Source organism: Amblyomma maculatum, chromosome 2 (assembly GCF_055883805.1).
Source record: "Amblyomma maculatum isolate TAMU_Amacu chromosome 2, ASM5588380v1, whole genome shotgun sequence".
In the NCBI taxonomy this organism is placed as follows: domain Eukaryota; kingdom Metazoa; phylum Arthropoda; class Arachnida; order Ixodida; family Ixodidae; genus Amblyomma; species Amblyomma maculatum.
In genome coordinates, this window is record NC_139345.1 from 156,024,004 (window position 1) to 156,043,932 (window position 19,929).

Consider the following 19,929-nt stretch of genomic DNA (forward strand, 5'->3'; position numbering starts at 1 on the left):
CAACCACTCACTCCATATCGTAGTTGTTAGCTCAATGTCACTCACAATGAAATAAAGAAACAAAAACACAGCCACGGAACTGCGAAAGCAGATTTATACGCTTGTTGTTGCGCGAAGACAGAATGGTTGACTCAGCTGGCTGACAGGCGAGACTGCTGGACTCGTGGACTGGTGGCCTGACCGAGGTGAGCTCCGGTGAGGCGAAAGTTGCGCCAGTACCAATCGGCCTATAGGCAGAGTGGTACTATATAGTGTATGTCCCAGTTAAGTATGTGTAGTAAAGTGTCGCTATGGTGCCCGAAGAGTTGTCCCGTCCGTTTCCTGCAACGTGTCGCCGGGACGAACGAGCCAAGTGGGGAATCCCATCGGATCGATAGTCGAGTCATTCGATCAACTCCGGTCTAGTGTAAGCGCCCAGATTTTGAAACATAACTGCTATAAACAAAATTTTCTGGAGAGATCGTCTGTTTTGCGGCCAAATGACTGAACGCCCGGTGCTTTTTATGGGGGAAAAGTAAGAATGTGGTGTAATGGGCAGCTAGCCGTGGCTCCTCATAATGGGCTTTTAGTGACCATCCCACATGCTTAAATGGCGACCACAGGGGGATGATTTGCGCAATGCTATCGCGCTTTTTAAAGTGAAGCGTTTCAGATATTTCCAGAAAAGATAATGTTGCGGCTTGCACGCACTTTGCATAGGCAGAGTGAGAGCATTGTCTTAGAAGCGAAAGGTGTACTGCGCTACCCCGCGGGGTAGCGCAGTGGTTACGGCGCTCGACTACTGTTCACAAGGACGCGGGATCGAATCCCGGCCTCGGCGGCCGCTTTTCGATGGAAGCGAAAAGCAAGGCGCCCGTGTGCTGTGCGATGTCAGTGTACGTTAAAGAACCCCAGGTGGCCGAAATTTCCGGATTACTCCACTACGGCGTCTCTCATAGCCTGATTCGCTTTGGGACGTTAAACCCCACAAACCAACCTACCAACCGAGAGGTGTACTGCTTTGAGAAAATGGGTGATTACAGTGGCTCTGGAACCGTTACGCGTTTACAAATAATTGGCCGTGTCTATTACTGACCTCGCATCCGTCACTTTTGGCGTTTCAGCCGCCCACGACGTTTCGATGATTTTCATATAATTCGCCAATTCAGCTCAGCAGTTTACTTTGCTATGTTTACGAACCCACATTGGGCATAGCCTGTCATGCGATGAAACCAATCGTTGCTGGAGCGGTAAGTACTTTGCATTCAATTGGATAGGTGGGGCTGCCGGGGAACCACGCCACTCTCCTGTCATTTCCTGATTTTTCCCGTCGCCTATCCTTTATGCCTGCTTTGCTGCCGTGGAGGGGAGTACTGTTTTAATGACGCCTTAAAAATGACAGCGGGCGAACACAAGATCCGCAAGCCGCTGGAAGCTAAGTCGCAAGCAGCCCAGCAGCGGCCATTTTCTGCCGACCAGCGCGCTCTCCCTTGAGACCGCCGTGGTACTGCGGGGTCGCGTTATCGCCGCAGCCGCGCATGCACGGCAGCCGCGTTTAGATAGCTTTCGGGCGCTAGAGAATATCGCCGAAAATATTTTCACCGCACGGTTGTTTGGAGCAAGTTTATTTGCATTGCCGTATAGTTAAAATCGACTTGTTATTTATGGGATCTAGTTTAACGTTTACGTTAACTGTGCTGCGGCTCATCACACAGCTGCGCTAATAATGCCATTTCGGTCCCTTACTGACGATTTTTGAACAACGATGTTTTTGAACAATTGCAAACATCTCTCTTGCGTATGACTCGCTTATAATTCCACTTCCAATGCGCTCTTTTTCCTGCCAGCCATTTCTAACTTCAGCCATTTGGCTGTGTTGCCGTTCGCGTGATGTGTGCCAGTCACAAAAACAAATGATCGATTTGTATTCATCTGACTTGACAAACTAATGGCAGGCAAATTTTTGTTGCGCTTTATTCATGAACACCACCGCTTTATAATAATTTCTTTTTATTCCTGGAACTTTATAACGCCTATCAAACTGTTGCACCTGCATATCAAGCAAAATGAATCTTTTTATATCCTGCACGTACCGGTGCGGAAAAAAGTAAACGGAGCACTTTTTTTTCTTCTATTTTTCACGCGTTGCATAATTTAAACTCGCAGTCTTGGTATACGCGATCCTCTATATAGACACTAGTGTCATTTCACTGGGACAATGGTGTTTTCTTATCTCTAGTGTAAAAAGCGTGAGTTTAATTTGAACAGAAAAGCGTGCTCCGTTTACTCATGCTGGCACCTGTACATGCTCGTAGATGCCAAAGAAACAACAGCGAAGAAATCTAGCTAGAGCTATAAACTCATTTTTAGATGGTATATGAACTTTAGCATCGAAAAGTGGCATCGGCTATGAGATACGCCTTTGTGGGGGACTCCGGAAATTTATCGACTGCCTGGGGTTCTTTAACGTGCGCTGACTCGTACACTACACAGGCTCTTCAGCACCGTCTTCATCGAAGCTCGGCCGTCGCTTCTGTGATCGAATCTATGTCTTCGGGCTAAGCACTCAAGAGCTCTAACCACGGAGCCACCGCTGGAGGGCACAACCCCGTTTCGTTATTTGTAATAGGCCTTGAACAGACATTTACGCAGCTGCCAGCTCTCCAAAGTTTTACAGCGACAAGTCGAGTATATTTAATTTAGAAAATTTCGGTGTGTTTTAAACTACTGCTTAGCCGTGTGGACCAGGTCATAACACGTAATGAAATCGCGTTGCGTCCGAGGTAAATACAGCAAAAAGCTACGGCGCTCAACCGTTTCGCACGCTGAGTTCTCTCTTCAATATAAAAAAGTAAGAAAAAACATGCAGTTAAATATCAGGTTCTTTTCTTCTTCTTCTTTTCTTCAAATTTTACTTCCTCTCCCGATTAACCTGGACCGAAATTCACTCTAATTGCAGAATACAGAATTTATTCACACTATATACACATTGCAGCACAACTTCAGTCAGGGTGTGGCCTCTCGTCACGGCACCCGAAACGAGTCTCCCGTTTTGCCGCGTCGCTCGGACGCTTCAAAGTCGTTCCCTCCCTCGAATTCCTCCTCGCCAGGCTCCTGGGAAATCGTAACATCCCCCGTCGTTTCGCCGCGGTTGTGGCTGGTGAAGACGCCTTCCACCCCCGTTACAAATGTTGACCGCCAGCGCCCGTGGAATTCTCAGAAGCCGACTCACTGGCTCAACGGGGATGGTTGCAGGCAGATCGGATGTCTTCGGGAGCGACGCTCTTCTTCTGCTGGTCGTCCGTGCGGCGCCTCACAAGTTGGGACAGTACAGAGGGAGGAGGCGTCTGCCACGGCCCTCCGTTTGCGCACAAACACACACAAACGCCAGCAAAATAGACACACATATGGTAGTCTTTTCAAGGGTTCTCCGCCCGCGACCAGGGCGCTTCAAACGCGCACTTAACACCTCCACCGCCACTGTGATGCGTGACTTCTTGGAACGCGTCACATCTCACACAACACCAGTGCGCGGCTGATGTCCGTGAACCCCTCCGGCGCACCATGACAACACAAACTTAAAAATTTAAACAAAAGGCCCTCGCTCCCTTTGAGCAACGGAGCTGGTGCACAAGCGTCGGCAGCGCGTCAGGCCAGGCGCGTGATGCCTCCGACCCCCTGCGGCGGAGGGTGGTCAGTCGGTTCCGTGTCGCCCATACGAATGGTCTCCAAGGTCGCGCCCCTTCTGGCAATTTGGTGTTTCCGCGTCCTGCTCTTTGTCTACGCACCGGACTTCATTCGTCGCTCTCAAAAGCTCCGATCGAAGCGCTTTTTGCCCACGTTTCTTTCTGTCGAGCGGGATGCGCGCTTCTTCCTTTGACGAAAATCTCTGCCAGCCTTGTGACCGGCCCTCACGCAGTCAATCGAGGCCCGCCCCATTCTTACCCGGTGCGACTGCCGTGCTGCCCGCGGATCGCGCGATTGACTTGCGACTTTATCTCTCTTTTCAAGCAAAATTTCTACAGCAGCCTCACCGTGAACGCACGCGCTCGAGCTGTCATCCGTTTCGTTCGACGTACCGCTGCCAGTTAGCTCATGCATGAATCCGTTGAATTCTGCAGCCCTGTCATGCGCGAAGTGCCCTCTTTTTGCACTGTCGCCATCGTCTGGCTCTGCTGCAATGATCGTTACAGCCACATCTGCCTGAGCACATAGCTCACCGTCGTCACAATCCGCATCCCGAGCTGTAATTCCTACGCGCACCACGGGTGTCGCTTCTACCCTCTCCGGATTTGTGACATTCTCAACAGCATCTCCCTCGGATGCCGGCGTGCTGTTCTGAGCATCGAGAAGCGCAGTGTCAACCGTGTTTACGTCTCTTTCTTTTGTTTCTCCAGAACGCACCTCAAACACCTCAGCAATTGCCTCCTCCTTCTCAACCTCGGCCTCATCGCCGCCTTTCGAATCGGCCAGTCTGCGGTCCAAACTTCCCGCTCTCTGACCTCCTTCAAGACTCTCCGCGATGCCCGCCCCTTTGTCTGGACTCGCCGCTTGTTTCTTGCCGGCCGCCGCTGCCCTGACAGCTTCCTCGTACTGCAAATCCGCTGCTGCCAATTTCATTTCTGCAATTTTCAGTTTCAATTCTAACCGCGCCATCTCGTCGGCAAACGACAACCCCAAGCCTCCGCTGACGCCCCCTACCTTTGCGCCCGCCACCAGCTCTATCTGCCCATCTCCAGCACCCCGGCCCCATCCTTCCCCGCTACGGTCCCGCAAACTATGCCCCACAGTTGTCATAGTGCGCCGCGGAAGAGGGACCTACAAGACACCAATCTGTGTCGTGCTCCGAAGATGGCTTGGCCCGCTGGTCAGCGCCCGAGGTTCATGGCTCAACGCTGGCTTCTTTGCTGTCTTGCCTCCGTCGATCCGATGGCCGGTCCTCTTCAAATCGGAAGATTCTGTCGGCTGCGCCAGTTAAATATCAGGTTCTTTTCTTCTTCTTCTTTTCTTCAAATTTTACTTCCTCTCCCGATTAACCTGGACCGAAATTCACTCTAATTGCAGAATACAGAATTTATTCACACTATATACACATTGCAGCACAACTTCAGTCAGGGTGCGGCCTCTCGTCACGGCACCCGAAACGAGTCTCCCGTTTTGCCGCGTCGCTCGGACGCTTCAAAGTCGTTCTCTCCCTCGAATTCCTCCTCGTCAGGCTCCTGGGGAATCGTAACTTCTCCCGTCGTTTCGCCGCGGCTGTGGCTGGTGAAGACGCCTTCCACCCCCGTTACAAATGTTGACCGCCAGCGCCCGTGGAATTCTCAGAAGCCGACTCGCTGGCTCAATGGGGATGGTTGCAGGCAGATCGGATGTCTTCGGGAGCGACGCTCTTCTTCTCCTGGTCGTCCGTGCGGCGCGTGCTCGCAGGCCGCCTCACAAGTTGGGACAGCACAGAGGGAGGAGGCGTCTGCAACGGCCGCTCCGTTTGCGCAGAAACACACACAAACTCCAGCAAAATACACACACATATGGCAGTCTTTTCAAGAGTTCTCCGCCCGCGACCAGAGCGCTTCAAACGCGCACTTAGCACATGTGGATTTCTCACATGTGACAAACAGCCCCCCTCCTCCCCCCCCCCCCCCCCCCCCCGAAAAAAAAAAAAAAAACAGGCCGCTGCTGCGCATAAACGGCGATTACAGTTCGTAACCAGCATGGCAGACTACCCTTGTATATTACGTCACCGAAGAAACAGTGCGCCTGAAATCACTGCAGTACTGTCTGAAACACGGACAAATGTGAGTGGTGATGCACAACACACACCTACAGGCATAGGTGGTAGACCGCGTTCACGACAAAATTGAAGAACACAAACACGCATTCAACTGTTTCAACGCGATGCGCCCGCGCGACCAGCAGTCCGCTGGCCGCCCGCGCCCGTCAGATGGCACCTGGTGTCGAGAGCAGGAGCGCGCTAGTAGCCTGCGTGTGAAGGTTAAAACATCTGGTCTATACCACGTGGCAGCTCAATCGTAAGTAGAGCATTACGTCACCGACTCAAAGTTCGCTCAAAAGCATAGCATGCCGGTAAACTTCGTTGTCTAACCATATTTTAATTTACAGCATTCTCAAAGCTGAACTCACTGAGGTCTTTCCTTGATAAGAACGATTTTTAGGCACGTTCGCTGAGAGAACTTTCCATAGATGGCACCAGGTACACCAGCAACGTACAGCAACGTAGCGTGCTTTAACGAAGCAACGCATGCACGCGGCCAAGTCGCTGTTTTGCATTTGAAATGTTGGCCTGTGCACACACACGCGCTCTCCTTTGCAGCTTGCTCTTCGTTGGGAACAACAGCTGGTGCGGAGCGTCACGACACGATCTGCTTGGCCTTCGTCGCGGCAGCTAAATAAACTATGTCGTCCAAAAAAGTGCCCATTGCACTGTCAGTGAGGTGGTTGACATAGGAAACAGGGGAAGCCCTGATGTATTTCTCATATATCAGTCGTAGAAAAATTGTAGAGGCTGACAAGAGCGATTGTATTAATCAGCTGCAAACATGCAGTAAGTAATATGTTGGCAACATGACTACAGTGTTTGTCATTCTCCATGTGCCTATATATGCGGTCAGAAAAATATTTTAGAATCGCTTTTCTCAAGCGATCTGAGGATGATATGCTTCTGCCATCCCAAGGCGCATCCCCTTAACTATACATTTCAAGATAATGCTATGCGCAAGCTTTTTATTCTTCCTGAAAAGACCTTAGCAAGAGTATTTTTGCCGCAGCTGTCACTTTTCAGGTAGGCGCCTCGATGCTGTTGTGCCGGTGGGGTATCACACAGTAGCCCACCGTCAACAGGGTTGTGCCAAAGAGTTGGTTGCGTAGCGCTCGTCACCCGTTTCGTGAACGAGGGCTGTCATCTCCCTGGGTGGTAGCGATGAATCCAAGTCGGCGCTGGTGAGATGAAGAAAAAGCTTTATACACTATTTACAGGCATTTACACAACGAGATCGGCTCTGGGACCAAAAGCTAATATAGCCATACGCGACTGTTCTCGCGCAGCGACGGCTGGGGAGATTCCGCCGCGTCCGCTCTCTCAGGGGGCGAACTGCTCCTGATGGACGCTAGTGACGAACTCACACTCGGAGTCTCGAACGGAAGCATTTGAGTCTCCGTAACCGAGAAGCCGTTGACGCTCAAATGGTCCAATCCGACGGCAGAACTTTCGCAGTGGCAGTGGGAGAGCTTGCTGCGCTCTTGCTTCAAATATGTCGCGGGGCGAGAAGGTGTCCACCGCCAGGGCCACGGCGCTGAGCTGTCTGGACGCTCAGCTCATGTTCAAACACGTTGCTTCACTCCCCTTGGCACGGCTCGCCTCCAGTGCACCGGTGCTTTGCAGAGCAGTATCCGGATTTGGTGCAGGAGGCGTTTGCCGGAGAAGTTTGGTGTCCGGCGAATTTCTGGGCGGCTTTGACCGGGCACAACAGCACCCCCGCCATCAGACAATGCGCCGGGAAGACGAGCTGCTCGCATGTGGCTCGGATTCCGGGCGCGCTGGTTCGCCAGGTTCCTCCAAGCTCACGTCCAATGTCCGGGTGGCAGGTGGCCTCACGTGCCTTGGGTTGCACTCGCCAGGTCAGGATCTCTGCCGACAGCCTTGTTGCCGTAGCACGTCGATCAACTTCGCTCGGGTCGCCCCAATGCCCTTGCCTCTCGCCACTGGTAGTGGTAGGCTGTTCTGCGGCTTGCAAAACTGATCGACAACAGCCAACATCCAACACAAGCAAGTACCCTCGGTCACCCGTCAAACACCAGACAGAGGCAAAATTTGAAATTCAGTTAGCTAAATTGTTGGACCTTTTCGCTCCCACTACAACAAGGGACAAGTGTATAGGATGCAGTACACAAGGTTCAAATAACAATTTCGCACATTAATGATACATTAAATAGCAGGGAAAATTAGTAATCAATAATAAAAAAGAGTCTCCTTGAAATCACTTGGACCGTAGACCACAACTGAGGAAGCAAGGAGGTAGTTCAATTTTGCCCGATCTGCCTACAAAGTCACCGTTAACGACGAAATGGTCGTCGAAGGTAGCTATGTCTCGAATGCATGACTCAAAGCATCCGAGTTCGCACTGTGCTGCTCTCTTCCGCAAGCGGCAGAACACTTAGCAGTATTCGGGCGGTTTGGCTCTCCTTCCGCTACAGCTCCCGCTGTTCATTTCTCTACGAGACCTTTCTTTCCATTTTGTGCGTGAAAGAACAGACGAGCACAAGTTATATCCCTGTCACACGGCCGACTCGGAACTACCTTGAACTTCCTTGGTCTAAAGGAGCGCAAGGGAGTCGCAGGGAGTTTCGCCTTAAAGGAGTTGTCCCCGTGTCACACGGCTTGCAACGAGCTTCTCAGAGCAGCCAACAGGGGGCCATTAGGCGCTGTTTATTTTGCACAAAGATATAAAAAATAATGTCCAAAACAAACTGGAATATTTTTTATACTACTATTTTCCTCGCAAAATGCAATTTGCTTTAGTCATATCAATATAAAAGAACACACATTTGCTGAAAACAACGACCATGCTCTAAACATAGCCATTTTTTCCGCTCTGCTGGACACCATGCGCGGCGTTGTGCAATACGTGCTACCGCCGTAATTGACTGCGTACTGCGTTCGTAATTTTCTGTTTCTGTTCTAGTCGTTCTCCGTAGTCGTTTAGGTCTAGTGATAACCATATCGTGCTATGTTCTGCCCCACCGTATTTGCGTTTTGAACAGTTTGCGCGTGTTTGGTGCCCCAACCGCCCCAACATGAGTGACGAGACTGAACACGTGAGGAAGAAGTGCGAGATCGCCTTCGCTATGGCAGTGATTTCGTCGATGGAAATCGAGGTTCAAGCAGCTGCGGATAGGGTACGTTCGATTAGACAACAGCTCTTGATCTGCCACGACACGCTCATTGCAGTGTCTTCATCCCCACGCCGTGCACGGAGGCAAGTTTGGGCTTACCATCGCGATGGACGATGGTTTGAAAATACACTGCCCAACTTGGGAGAACAGAGTTTCAAACAATCGTTTCGGGTGTCGGAGACGACTTTCAAGTATATAGTGGATTCCTGCCGCCCCCTAATGGAGCGACAAGCGACGAACATGCGGGAGGCCGTCTCAATTGAGAAGCGTGTCGCCGTGGGCCTGTATAAACTTTGTTCATCCGCTGAAGACAGAACAATCGCACATTTGTTTGACTTAGGAAGATCAACTGTGAACACTATATACAGGGAATTCTGTGAGACTGTTGTGGAAGTGCTAGAAGAACAGTGGGTGAAAATGATGTCTGCTGGTGACATCGCGGACCATATCCGTGAATTCCAAGCCGTCTGTGGGTTCCCGCAAGCAGTGGGCGCACTGGACGGCTGCCATCTTCCAGTTTCCCCACCGAAAAATCATGCCAGTGATTATTATAACTATAAGGGCTGGTAAGTATGTAAATAATGAGGAGAGTGTTAATGTTTGCTAATATATGTTGCATGAAGTATTTGCCCCTACACGTGATAGGATATGCACTCACAAGATGTATTGTGCACTACTGCAGTGGTATTCTGATTTTAAAGAACATTTGCCGTATAGTCATGCTTGGCTATAAAATATATGTATGCACATCTAAAGCAAAAGTGTATTTGATAAGGTTATGAATTTAAATCTGTGTTGTCATACATCATATTTAAACAGTGTTGCTATGGCAAACCACCACAAGTGCAGCTGATTACCTTGGTACGTGATGTGAATAATTGCATTTTAACTTCCTGGTTTGTCACTTTGTGCAAGTCTGGGCATTGTCACAGAAGCACATTTGATGAGCATGCATTCGTCAAATCATGTCTGCCATTTGTCATGATGGCTCTGCCTGGGGTGGACCTGTTTGCAGCCATCACAGTGGACCACGCACAGTAATTGGTTACGCACTTACTGAACTATTTATGGAATATTTGTTGCTGTTTACTACTCATGCCTGCCCTGCAACAAATCAAGAAATGCCGGGCATGTTTCATGATCCTCATCACAAATTTGCTTGCACAGGCTTGTATGAAACGTTTAAGCTTCTGTAGAACAGATTTTCATAGAGACAGTGGCCTTTAATATGAGGAAAGCATCACAGTTATATGAGACAGCCCGAAATTATAGCTGAAAATAACAAATAAGATATGAGCCTGTCATCAAAACTCTCAAATGGCAAGGCTTTGCATTGTTTGAATGTGCTTACTGCCTTTGATAAAGTCGTTGTGCTTGTATGTTTGACAACTGACTGTGAGGTCAATTTTATGCCCACCCTAGCAGATCAGATTCTATCAAGCACCGCAATACAACATTTCATTGCTACATAGGGCAGTGAGAGCGGCCTGCTTCGAGTAGTGTGAGAGAGGTCGACTTACAGCGCGAAGATCAGCCGCATGGCAAACCGTAAGTAGCAGCTTGAAGACGAAGCTACACTCCCATCCCTTCCTAAATAAAGGCTTCTTTCATTCATTCATTTCCAGGTACAGCGTCATCCTCCTTGCTGTAGTAGATCACAAGTACCGGTTTCGGTACGTCAACGTCGGCTCCCCGGGTAGATGCCACGACTCCCATGTGCTCCAGAGCTCAACATTGCCAAGAATAATTGAAGGACCATCATTTATGCGCCCAAGCCTCACTGTTGGAGGAACTGACGTGCCGCCGCTGATCTTGTGTGACCAGGCATTCCCCCTAACACCTAACCTGATGAAACCATTTCCTCGTGGAAACACCGAAGCAGAGCTAACATTTAATTACCAGCTTTCCAAATCTAGAAGGATAGTTGAAAATGCCTTCGGAAGACTGAAAGCACGCTTCAGATACGTGATGAAGCGGATGGAGTGCAAGGTAAAGAATGTGCCAGTTCTTGTGCGTGCATGTTGTGTGCTCAACAACATTTGTGAACATTTCAACGACCCAATATTACCACAGTGGATGAACGAAGCTCAGCAGCTTGACTTGATGAATCCGCAACCAACGCGTTCTACGGACATGGAAGTTGCAAGTGGAAAAGAGGTGCGAGCTGCTCTTGTTCGGTATTTCGAGCAAGCTGGAGTGCACTAAATAAAGCCAATACTTCACAGTGAAAGCAGACACTCATTGTTTATTCAAAAATTCTCCCAGCAGGTCCACTAGCTTTTCTTGTGCTTTGACTTGCCTCTCTCTGAGCGTACACTCGTGCCTTGAGGCTTCATCAAGCGCTAAGATGAGCCGTCGCTGATTTTCAAGGAGTGAATCCTGGAACTTTTCTTGTGGGGAGACCCTTTTTCTTTTCCTTGAATAGCTTTCCTGGGCAGTACCACTTCTGTTTTGTTCTGACTGTGGGGAAGCTGCCACAGGTGATGACATGTCTTCGGGATCCATGTTTTCCTGATCCGTGAAGGGCTGTTGTGAAAAGCTGGCCAGATCATCGTGTGATGGTGATGGCGGGCTAGTTGTCTCCATGTTCAAAATAATCTAAAAAAAAATATATATATATTAAAAAAACGCGCGCTATACTGCTACAATTTTTTTTGTTCTGCCTAATGATGCTGCGAAAGCAGAAAGAAAATGCGTCCCACCTGTTCAACCGTCTCATCCGGAAACCGCACACTTTCTTGAACAAGTGAGCGGTCATTTACTGGCAGACTGCCTAAAATTCTGTGGAGTTCTCTAAAGAACACCCACGTTGTTGCTCCCGCGCCCGTTGTGTTACCACGTGCCTCTTTCCTGAAAACAAGGATTCACATTGAATTCACAGCACGAGGTAAATTAGTTCCCACTACAACATTATGACAAATCACTCGTGCTTCATATCAGTCAACATACTTCGCTCATATGTGCATACGATCGCCACTGTCGATCATCATGGTGACAAACTGAACACTGGATGCTAGTAGACGAATGTTAAACGCACATTTTGCTATTATCAGGTACGGAAAATAACAGCACACCATCTGTTTATCATTTTCAACTCTCGGGATCTGAAAACAACAGACCATTTGTTTTTTGCCTTCACCATTGTCAACTCCCTTCTCTGAATGGTATGCGTGCATGGGCAAAAAGAAAGAAAAAAAAATGCTTACCTGTATTTTTGGGTTAAGTTGTCAATTTTCGCTTGAACCTGCTTCCGCGTCCTAACTATGCCGTTTGCACAGAGCGCGTGAACGATTGCGTCATACACTTTGGCATTGTGCTTTTCGTCCCTGAGTAAGTCCAAATTGTCTTCCCATAGCCGTATCAGTTCCCACGTCTCCGCTTCATTCCAAGTCGTTCTTGGCTGGAGCGCAGGCTGACGCTTCGCTACTGAAGGCTGCGAGGGTGGTACATGTGCGTCGTCCATCGAAGTGCTGCGCGGCTGCTGCTACGTGAGATGCTCGAGCGCGCCAGTGTCAGACCGAAACCGAAACAACGCGTCAAGCACGGAGGAAGAGAAGGGGCAAGCGCCGTCAAGCGCCTAGTTGGAGAGTATGGTGCAGTCGCGACAATTAAACGCAACTAACCGAGTTAGAATACAATTTTATGCAATAAAAACTAATATATTTAGGAGTAAAAATTACATTATTGAAGAAATATGTTATTTAATGACTCGGAAGCAAAGCACATTGGAAACGAGAGTACTCCCTTCGCCCATCAATGGAGATCGTCGATCTCCTTTGCTTCAAAACTCCATTTAACTTCCTTCCATAATGGACTGCCGTGTGACACGGCACGTATCTCCCTCGAGGTAATGGCTACCTTGGTTGAAGGGAGTTGAAAGGAGTTCAGCCGTGTCCGTGTGACAGAGGTATTACTTTGTTGAACGATCTGTCTCGTTCCTTACGCCTTTTCCTTTCGCGATCGTTTGCGTTTTCTCTCCTTTCGATGACAGCATTCTTTCATGCACCTGCCTGCAGCACATAAGTTTTTGCTTTCTTTCTTTTTGTGCCAGCTCTTTCAATCTGCCGGTAACCGGAGCTAGTATGGCGCCGGCATCGTCGGAGTGCGGCGCCGCGTCTGCATCGCGGCCAGCAGCGCATGACTCACTGCCAGTCGCGTCCGAACAAGGACAAGGCTCTCTCACGTCAGCCCCCGAGCTAGGCATATCGTCTGCAGGCTCGCCACTCAATTTACACTGATCCGCCCGTGTGCCGCATCGCTCAGCGCTAACCGGCGCACGGTCAAGTTCTTCTGACGGCTGGGGCGCTTCGGATCGCGTGAGGTCCATGTTCGCGCAAGGATTGTTGATTTCGCCAATGCAACTGAGCGCGTCAGGACACGAAAATTCATGGCTCCTGTCTAGTCGCTCGCTCTCGACAGCGTCTGCGTCATGGGTCTGCCTTCGCTGATCAACATTCGTGGACGGCGCAATTTCCATGAGCGCGACTTCGTTTTTCCGCGAGTGGTGATCTACGGCAACGCTGATCTCGGAAATCGCCAATTTGTCGTCTCCCAGCCCGACTGCATCTCCACCACGCTTTACAATTTCTGCTTCTGAGTTGTCAGGCGGTTGATTTACTGCCAGTTCCCCACTCTCGATTGGTAGAATCGGATTGCTAACAGCTACGTGAGGCGGCGTGCAGGACAGTGTCACTGCGGATTTCTCGCCGAAGGAGTCGGCTCCAACCGTCTCAGCTGCCAGTGGCTCGACCAAGGTAACCCGAGACATTTGCGTTCGAGGCTCGATCGGCTCGCTGCTGCGGTCGCGTTGCTCGGCTGCTTTCCCAAACTGTATCTCAAGTACAATTTGCTCCGACACTTGCTGAATGTCTAGCCATTCGGTTATAGCGGCTTTCAATTGATACGCCAAATCCAAGAACGTTTTGGTACAGTTTTTCTCACGCCGATACCTGTCCCTAAGCTCCATTGGTGACAGCCGATGTCTTCTCAGTAAGAACTCTTTCAGGTAATCGTAGTTTTTCAAATCACCCTCTAAAGGCCCGTTCACACTTGCGACTAGCAGCGGTCGCGCGACCGTTTTAAGGCCCGTTCACACTTGCGACTAGCAGCGGTCGCGCGACCGTTTTGGTCGAAAAGCGACAGTCGCAAATGGTCGCATCGGTCGAAAAGCGACTGCCGCGGGCCGATCGGGCACTGCTCGAATTTCTAGTCGCGCGACTACTAGTCGCAAACCATTTCACCAATCAGCGAGGTCCCGGAGTACTCGATCGAGCACCTTCTCGATGCAATTAAAGAATACCCCTTCCTTTTCAACAAACGGCATCCGGAATTCAAAGGCAGGGAGAAGGATATGGCCTGGGAGGAGATTGGAGAGATATTCGGACTATCCGGTACTATGAACTTTTGAGAAATGGGTTTTTCATGCAGGCGCAACATTTTATATCGACACCGTCTATTCATCGTCGGCGTTCTCGCCTGAAAAAGCTGAAGTGTCTGGCAAGCGGCTGCTACCGACGTTCGCTGTCAGCGCCCTGCAGCTTTCCTACTCCCAACTCGTTTTTCGTGAAGGCGACAGTCACAAGTGTGAACATAGCTCCTCTCCTCTGGTCGCGCGACTGGTAGTCGCGCGACCTCATCTAGTCGCAAGTGTGAATAGACCTTTAGTCGAAAAATGACAGTCGCAAATGGTCGCATGGGTCGAAAAGCGACTGCCGCGGTCCGATCGGGCACTGCTCGAATTTTCAGTCGCGCGACTACTAGTCGCAAACCATTTCACCAATCAGCGAGGTCCCGGAGTACTCGATCGAGTACCTTCTCAATGCAATTAAAGAATACCCCTACCTTTTCAAAAAACGGCACCCGGAATTCAAAGGCAGGGAGCAGGATATGGCCTGGGAGGAGTTTGGGAAATGGGTTTTTCACGCAGGCGCAACATTTTACATTGACACGTCGGCGTTCTCCTGGAAACACGAGAGCGCGACATCCGCACGGGCTCGCCTAAAAAAGCTGGTGTCTGGCAAGCGGCACGTTCGCTGTCATCGCCCAGCAGCTCTCCTACTCTCAACTCGTTCGGAACCAGAACAGAACGAGAAGGCGACAGTCGCAAGTGTGAACATCGGTAGTGGCGAGCTCCTCTCCTCTGTCGCGCGACTACCAGTCGCAAGTGTGAATAGACCTTAACACGCGCTTGATTTCTTCCGATGCCTCAGCGGAGAGAAGCGCTACCAATTTTTGTGCCCAAGTATCTCGTTCGAAGCGCTTAGTTGCAGACACGCTCGAAATCTGCCAAATACTCTGCCATATCTTCGGCGATGAGGAATGGTTGCAGACTCTCTCGCGGCTTCGAACTGTTACCTTGAATGGCAATTAAAGCTTCATGCCTTTCAACACTTATTTCATGTGCTGAAAGCTCAAGCTGCATAAGCTTCTTTAGGCTGGAAAACTGCTTTCCGCGTTCTAACCTTTCACGCTCTTGGTGTTCTAACCTTCCAGCTTCCTTCCTTTTCCCCTCTAGAATATCATCTCAGGCCTCTGCGGCTTCCTCTGCCGTCACGTCCTCTGCCTGCATGATCTCAAGAATTTCCTTTTTTTTTTCTTTTTGTTGAGCTCAAATCGATGCCCAACTCATCACAAATTTGGAGAAGTTCTCTGACCTTGTAACTCTCCATCTTTTACACCGGCCTCTTGTTGTTTGCCTTTTTAGAATAGTGTACTAGACGTTCGCTGTCTCGATCCTAGCAAGAGACGCGCAAGCTTTTCTCACACTGATTTCCCTCTCAGCATCCCTTGGTTTTCAAAACACTTCCTGTAGGCTTGAAACACACAAGGTTAACACAATGCTACGCTCAGCCTTTCTCTAAGCTACCCTGTGTGTCAGAGAAAGTCTGGCGTTTGAGGGAAACTTCAGGTACTCACCGCGCCGAGGTGCCTGACGCCGGTCAATCCCGCAGCTGCTATCCAATGTTGTGCAGGTGGGGTTATCGCACAGTATCCCATCGTCGACCGGGTTGTGCCAAGGAGTTGGTTGCGTAGCGCTCGTCACCCATTTCGTGAACGAGGGCTGTCAGCTCCCTGGGCGGTAGCGATGAATCCGAGTCGGTGCTGGTGAGATGAAGAAAAGGCTTTATACACTATTTACAGGCATTTACACAACGAGATCGGCTCTGTGGCCGAAAGCTAATATAGCCATACGCGACTGTTCTCGCGCAGCGACGGCCGGGGAGATTCCGCTGCGTCCGCTCTCTCAGGGGGCGAACTGCTCCCGATGGGCGCTAGTAACGAACTCACACTCGGAGTCTCGAACGGAAGCACTTGAGTCTCCGTAACCGAGAAACCGTTGACGCTCAAATGGTCCAATCCGACGGCAGCACTTTCGCAGTGCCAATGGGAGAGCTTGCTGCGCTCTTGCTTCAAATATGCCGTGGGGCGAGAAGTTGTCCACCGCCAGGGCTCAGCTCATGTTCGAACACGTCGCTTCTCTCCCCTTGGCACGGCTCGCCTCCAGTGCACCGGTGCTTTGCAGAGCAGTATCCGGATTTTGTGAGGCGTTTGCCGGAGAAGTTTGGTGTCCGGCGAATTTCTGGGCGGCTTTGGCCGGGCACAACAATGCCCATGCCGGCGCTTGGGAACCCAGGTTTCTCATTGTATTGAGCAATGGTGAGTGCCACTTTGCCTGCTTAGCTTTGATTCGCTTTGTTTTACTAATGAGATCGAATTACAAACTGAAAAGGAATGTGGCGCCTGTTGCCTGGAATGGTGCGAACGCGTGATGTAATAGTCATACTACCAATGACTGTTCTGTTTTTATTGTATAAGCCCATTTATCTGTCTTAGTTAACAATTTTAATTATTTCGCGTTTACATTTGGCTGGCATATATACTTCGTCGTAGGCATCATTGCCATTTTCTTTTAACGCTTGTCTAAGGTCTTCCGGCGCCGGCACTTAAATACTCAACGGAACCTTTTTTGTTAATCTAATCCTATTGCTGTCCAGTTAGATTTCCATGAAGCCACTGCAAGCATTTCGAAGACGATTTGGCTAAGAGACGATGAATCTGACGAATCTGTACCGTATGATCTGAAAGTGCCTTTTGTCGAAGCCAGTGAAAATATTGCTCAGTGATTTTTTCCTGACATAAAGTGTTGAGGCTTAACTATTAAAGTTCATGATTTCCCACTGGTATAGCTAAGCAGCTCTTCAAATCTGTACTTAAATGTTTTGAAAAAAAAAATGCAAAATTCAAGGTGATGACCTTAACATAAGTGCAGTTTTATCAAGTCCGTAGTGCCTGTCGTCCTCGAGAGAATATTACAATACTCACGAAAAGTTATGACTAAGAAATTATAAAGAAGAATTTTAACTTTGGCCGGCAAAATTTCTCGCTGTCTCGCATTAACGACAATGGCTCTAGATATCGTTGACTGTACTATACATACTTGCTCCATGTTGAATACTCTGAAAAATATACACCAAATAATTTGACTGAATCGACTACCTCTATGCGATGTGTCGCTAACCACAGATTCAATGCCGTGGGCTGACATTTTTCTTTGGGTAAATGTAAAACCGCTCGTGTTTTATTCGGGTTTATCTTCAAGCAGTTTGCCGTCACCCATTGGTGTAAAAAAGTAAATGCTTTGATTTGGTAGCCTTTCTATCTTTAACTCGGTCTTTCCCGGAACAAAAAGGGTCGTATCATCTGCGTACGAGACACATTTTGCGCACACAGTGCATTGAATAATGTCATTGACGAAAATTACGAATAACAGCGGTTCCGAAATGCTGCCTTGCGGAACGCCAGTAGAGATCATAATTATGGATGATTTAGTGGCTTATATCAACGCACTGCCTTCTATTGATATGATTTAAGAAGTCTATGGGCGATGCCGCGCACTCCGTGTGCATGTAACTTAGAAAGCGTAATTGAATGATTTACAAGCTCAAATGCTTTTGCAAAATCATTGTAGATCCCTACAGTATTTCCCTGCATATCAAAAGCTGCCAGTACTATTTCTCTTTGTGTGCAAAGAGCGGTCTTTGTTGATTAGTATCGTCTGAAGTCATGCTGACAACCAGAAAATAAATTGCGCTGCGTGAAGAATTCGATTGTGTTGAAATTCGATTAAGTAATGTTTTGTTTCGATTCCTTTCGACAAAACTGGTAATGGAGATTGGGCGATAATTACTGAGTGATCTTCTATCTTCGTGTTTAAATACATGTATTACAAGAGCGACCTGCAATTTGTTTTAAATGCACAACATTGTACTACTATTTTGTAAGGAGCAGGGACCCCTGACCCCTGTAAAGCTGTAGCTGCAGTTGTTAGTCCCTGCTCGTACCTTTCGTATTGAAAGGAAATAAACAATGAATTGAATTGACTAGAGAATAATATATTTTAATCGGCATTGCCTATAAGGCACTGAAATGTTTTTTTGAAAGCGGCGTAGACTAGAAAGCACAAGGGTTCAAATCGGGCGCTCCTAATATCCATCATGCCGTCAGTGCATAAGTCCAAGTAGCCATCGGATCTAGAACTCTACCGCATAAATGTGGAAAGAATAGAACGAGGGTGATTACGGAAGTAACTTTTCTTATTTATGTTTGCTGCTGCTGCAGGCGACACAGAGAACTCTATAACACCACAATGCAAAGCAGGATTTCAACAGCAGGCTCAGCTTTTTTCCCTTTGTCATCTCCATTTGTTCACCATGTTGACCAGCAATAAACGAAAGCCTGCGCATTGTTTGGCTGTAAAACATGAAACCGCGAAAGGCATGCCGTTTTCTTGCGTATACGGCGTCAGCTACCTGAAAATTGTTCCCATATAGTCCAATTCAAACAGGCCCCGATGCAAAGGTAGTCCGGAGGAGCCAAATCCAGAATGTGGGGTGAATGAGACATGGTATAGTCCTGCCAAATTTCACAGTATATCTCACTGTCCCAAAGGTAGCATGGGGTGTGGAGTTAGCTTGGTGCGAGCGCAATTTGACTCTTAGAAATCTTGTTTGGATCCTCGTAGTAAATTAGGATTTCCAATATTTTTGTTTCCGAGTTAAGATGTGCACGTGCGCATATCCTAGATAGTAACCTGGCGATCAGCACGCATGAGTAATTCAAGGCTCTGGTTAGTGTAAGTAGGGTACAAAGACACTCGGAGCGCGGTTTTCTTTTCACATCTTTCCGGTCACATCTTAAATACGCTGCCTAGAGCCATATTATACTCAGGTGCTGTCACTATATGAAGTTAGAAATGGTAGGTGTAACGTTAAGCGATACGAAGCGTGCAGAGTTGGTCAGGTAAATAACTCGAGTTAATAAAATTCTAGTCAAAATAAAGAAGAAGTGGGCATGAGCAAGACATGTAATGCCGAGAGATGATAACCGATGGTCGATTAAGGTAACAAATTAGATTCCAAGGGAAAGAAAGCATTGCAGGGGGAGGCAGAAAATTAGGTGGGCCGATGAGGTTAGAAGAAGCGTGCAGAGTTGGTCAGGTAAATAACTCGAGTTAATAAAATTCTAGTCAAAATAAAGAAGAAGTGGGCATGAGCAAGACATGTAATGCCGAGAGATGATAACCGATGGTCGATTAAGGTAACAAATTAGATTCCAAGGGAAAGAAAGCATTGCAGGGGGAGGCAGAAAATTAGGTGGGCCGATGAGGTTAGAAGTTCGCAGGGGTCAATAGATGCAGCTAACACAGGACAGGGTTAATTAGAGGAATGTGGGAGAGGCCCTTGCCCAATATATTCGTGTTGATGATGATGATGATGACGTGTGCACTCCCAGTAGACCTTCATTACTCATCAGTAAACTTTAGTGAGTGCAGAGCATTCGTATGCGAAGGATTCAAGAACACAACGCAGCTTTCTACGCACTTCTTTCTCAGACGGACTTCGGTGTTGTCTCGGCGGTGAAATTAACAGTATGTTAGCGAGGCTGCTCAGCTTTCACTGCAACTCTGTAAGCGCCCAGTTTCTACGCGAGCCCAACCGCGATACAAGCGAACCGAAAAATAAATCGCCGCAATATGTTTGG

At 48.7% G+C, this 19,929-nt stretch overlaps 1 protein-coding gene and 1 long non-coding RNA gene across 2 annotated transcripts; one reads left to right on the forward strand and one right to left on the reverse strand.

Moving 5' to 3' along the window:
- The first annotated feature begins 8,275 nt into the window (after window positions 1–8,275).
- On the forward strand, window positions 8,276–11,398 carry LOC146200228 (uncharacterized). The gene is made up of 2 exons (XM_084595424.1): window positions 8,276–9,455; window positions 10,515–11,398. Exons 1-2 carry the CDS (start codon window positions 8,791–8,793, stop codon window positions 11,092–11,094), a joined length of 1,245 nt encoding a protein of 414 aa, XP_084451550.1. The 5' UTR covers window positions 8,276–8,790; the 3' UTR covers window positions 11,095–11,398.
- Window positions 11,356–12,186, reverse strand: LOC146200229 (uncharacterized). The gene is made up of 3 exons (XR_014705213.1): window positions 12,096–12,186; window positions 11,592–11,739; window positions 11,356–11,487 (listed from the first exon to the last, which is right to left on the reverse strand). It is a non-coding gene; the product is annotated as an uncharacterized LOC146200229 (long non-coding RNA).
- Between the last annotated feature and the right edge of the window lie 7,743 nt (window positions 12,187–19,929).

Bases quoted from the DNA above. Each gene is read 5' to 3' on its own strand.
- LOC146200228 (XM_084595424.1), top strand. From the start codon at position 8,791: ATGAGTGACGAGACTGAACACGTGAGGAAGAAGTGCGAGATCGCCTTC. The intron at 9,456-10,514 runs GTAAGTATGTAA...ATTCATTTCCAG, and splicing joins TATTATAACTATAAGGGCTG to GTACAGCGTCATCCTCCTTG.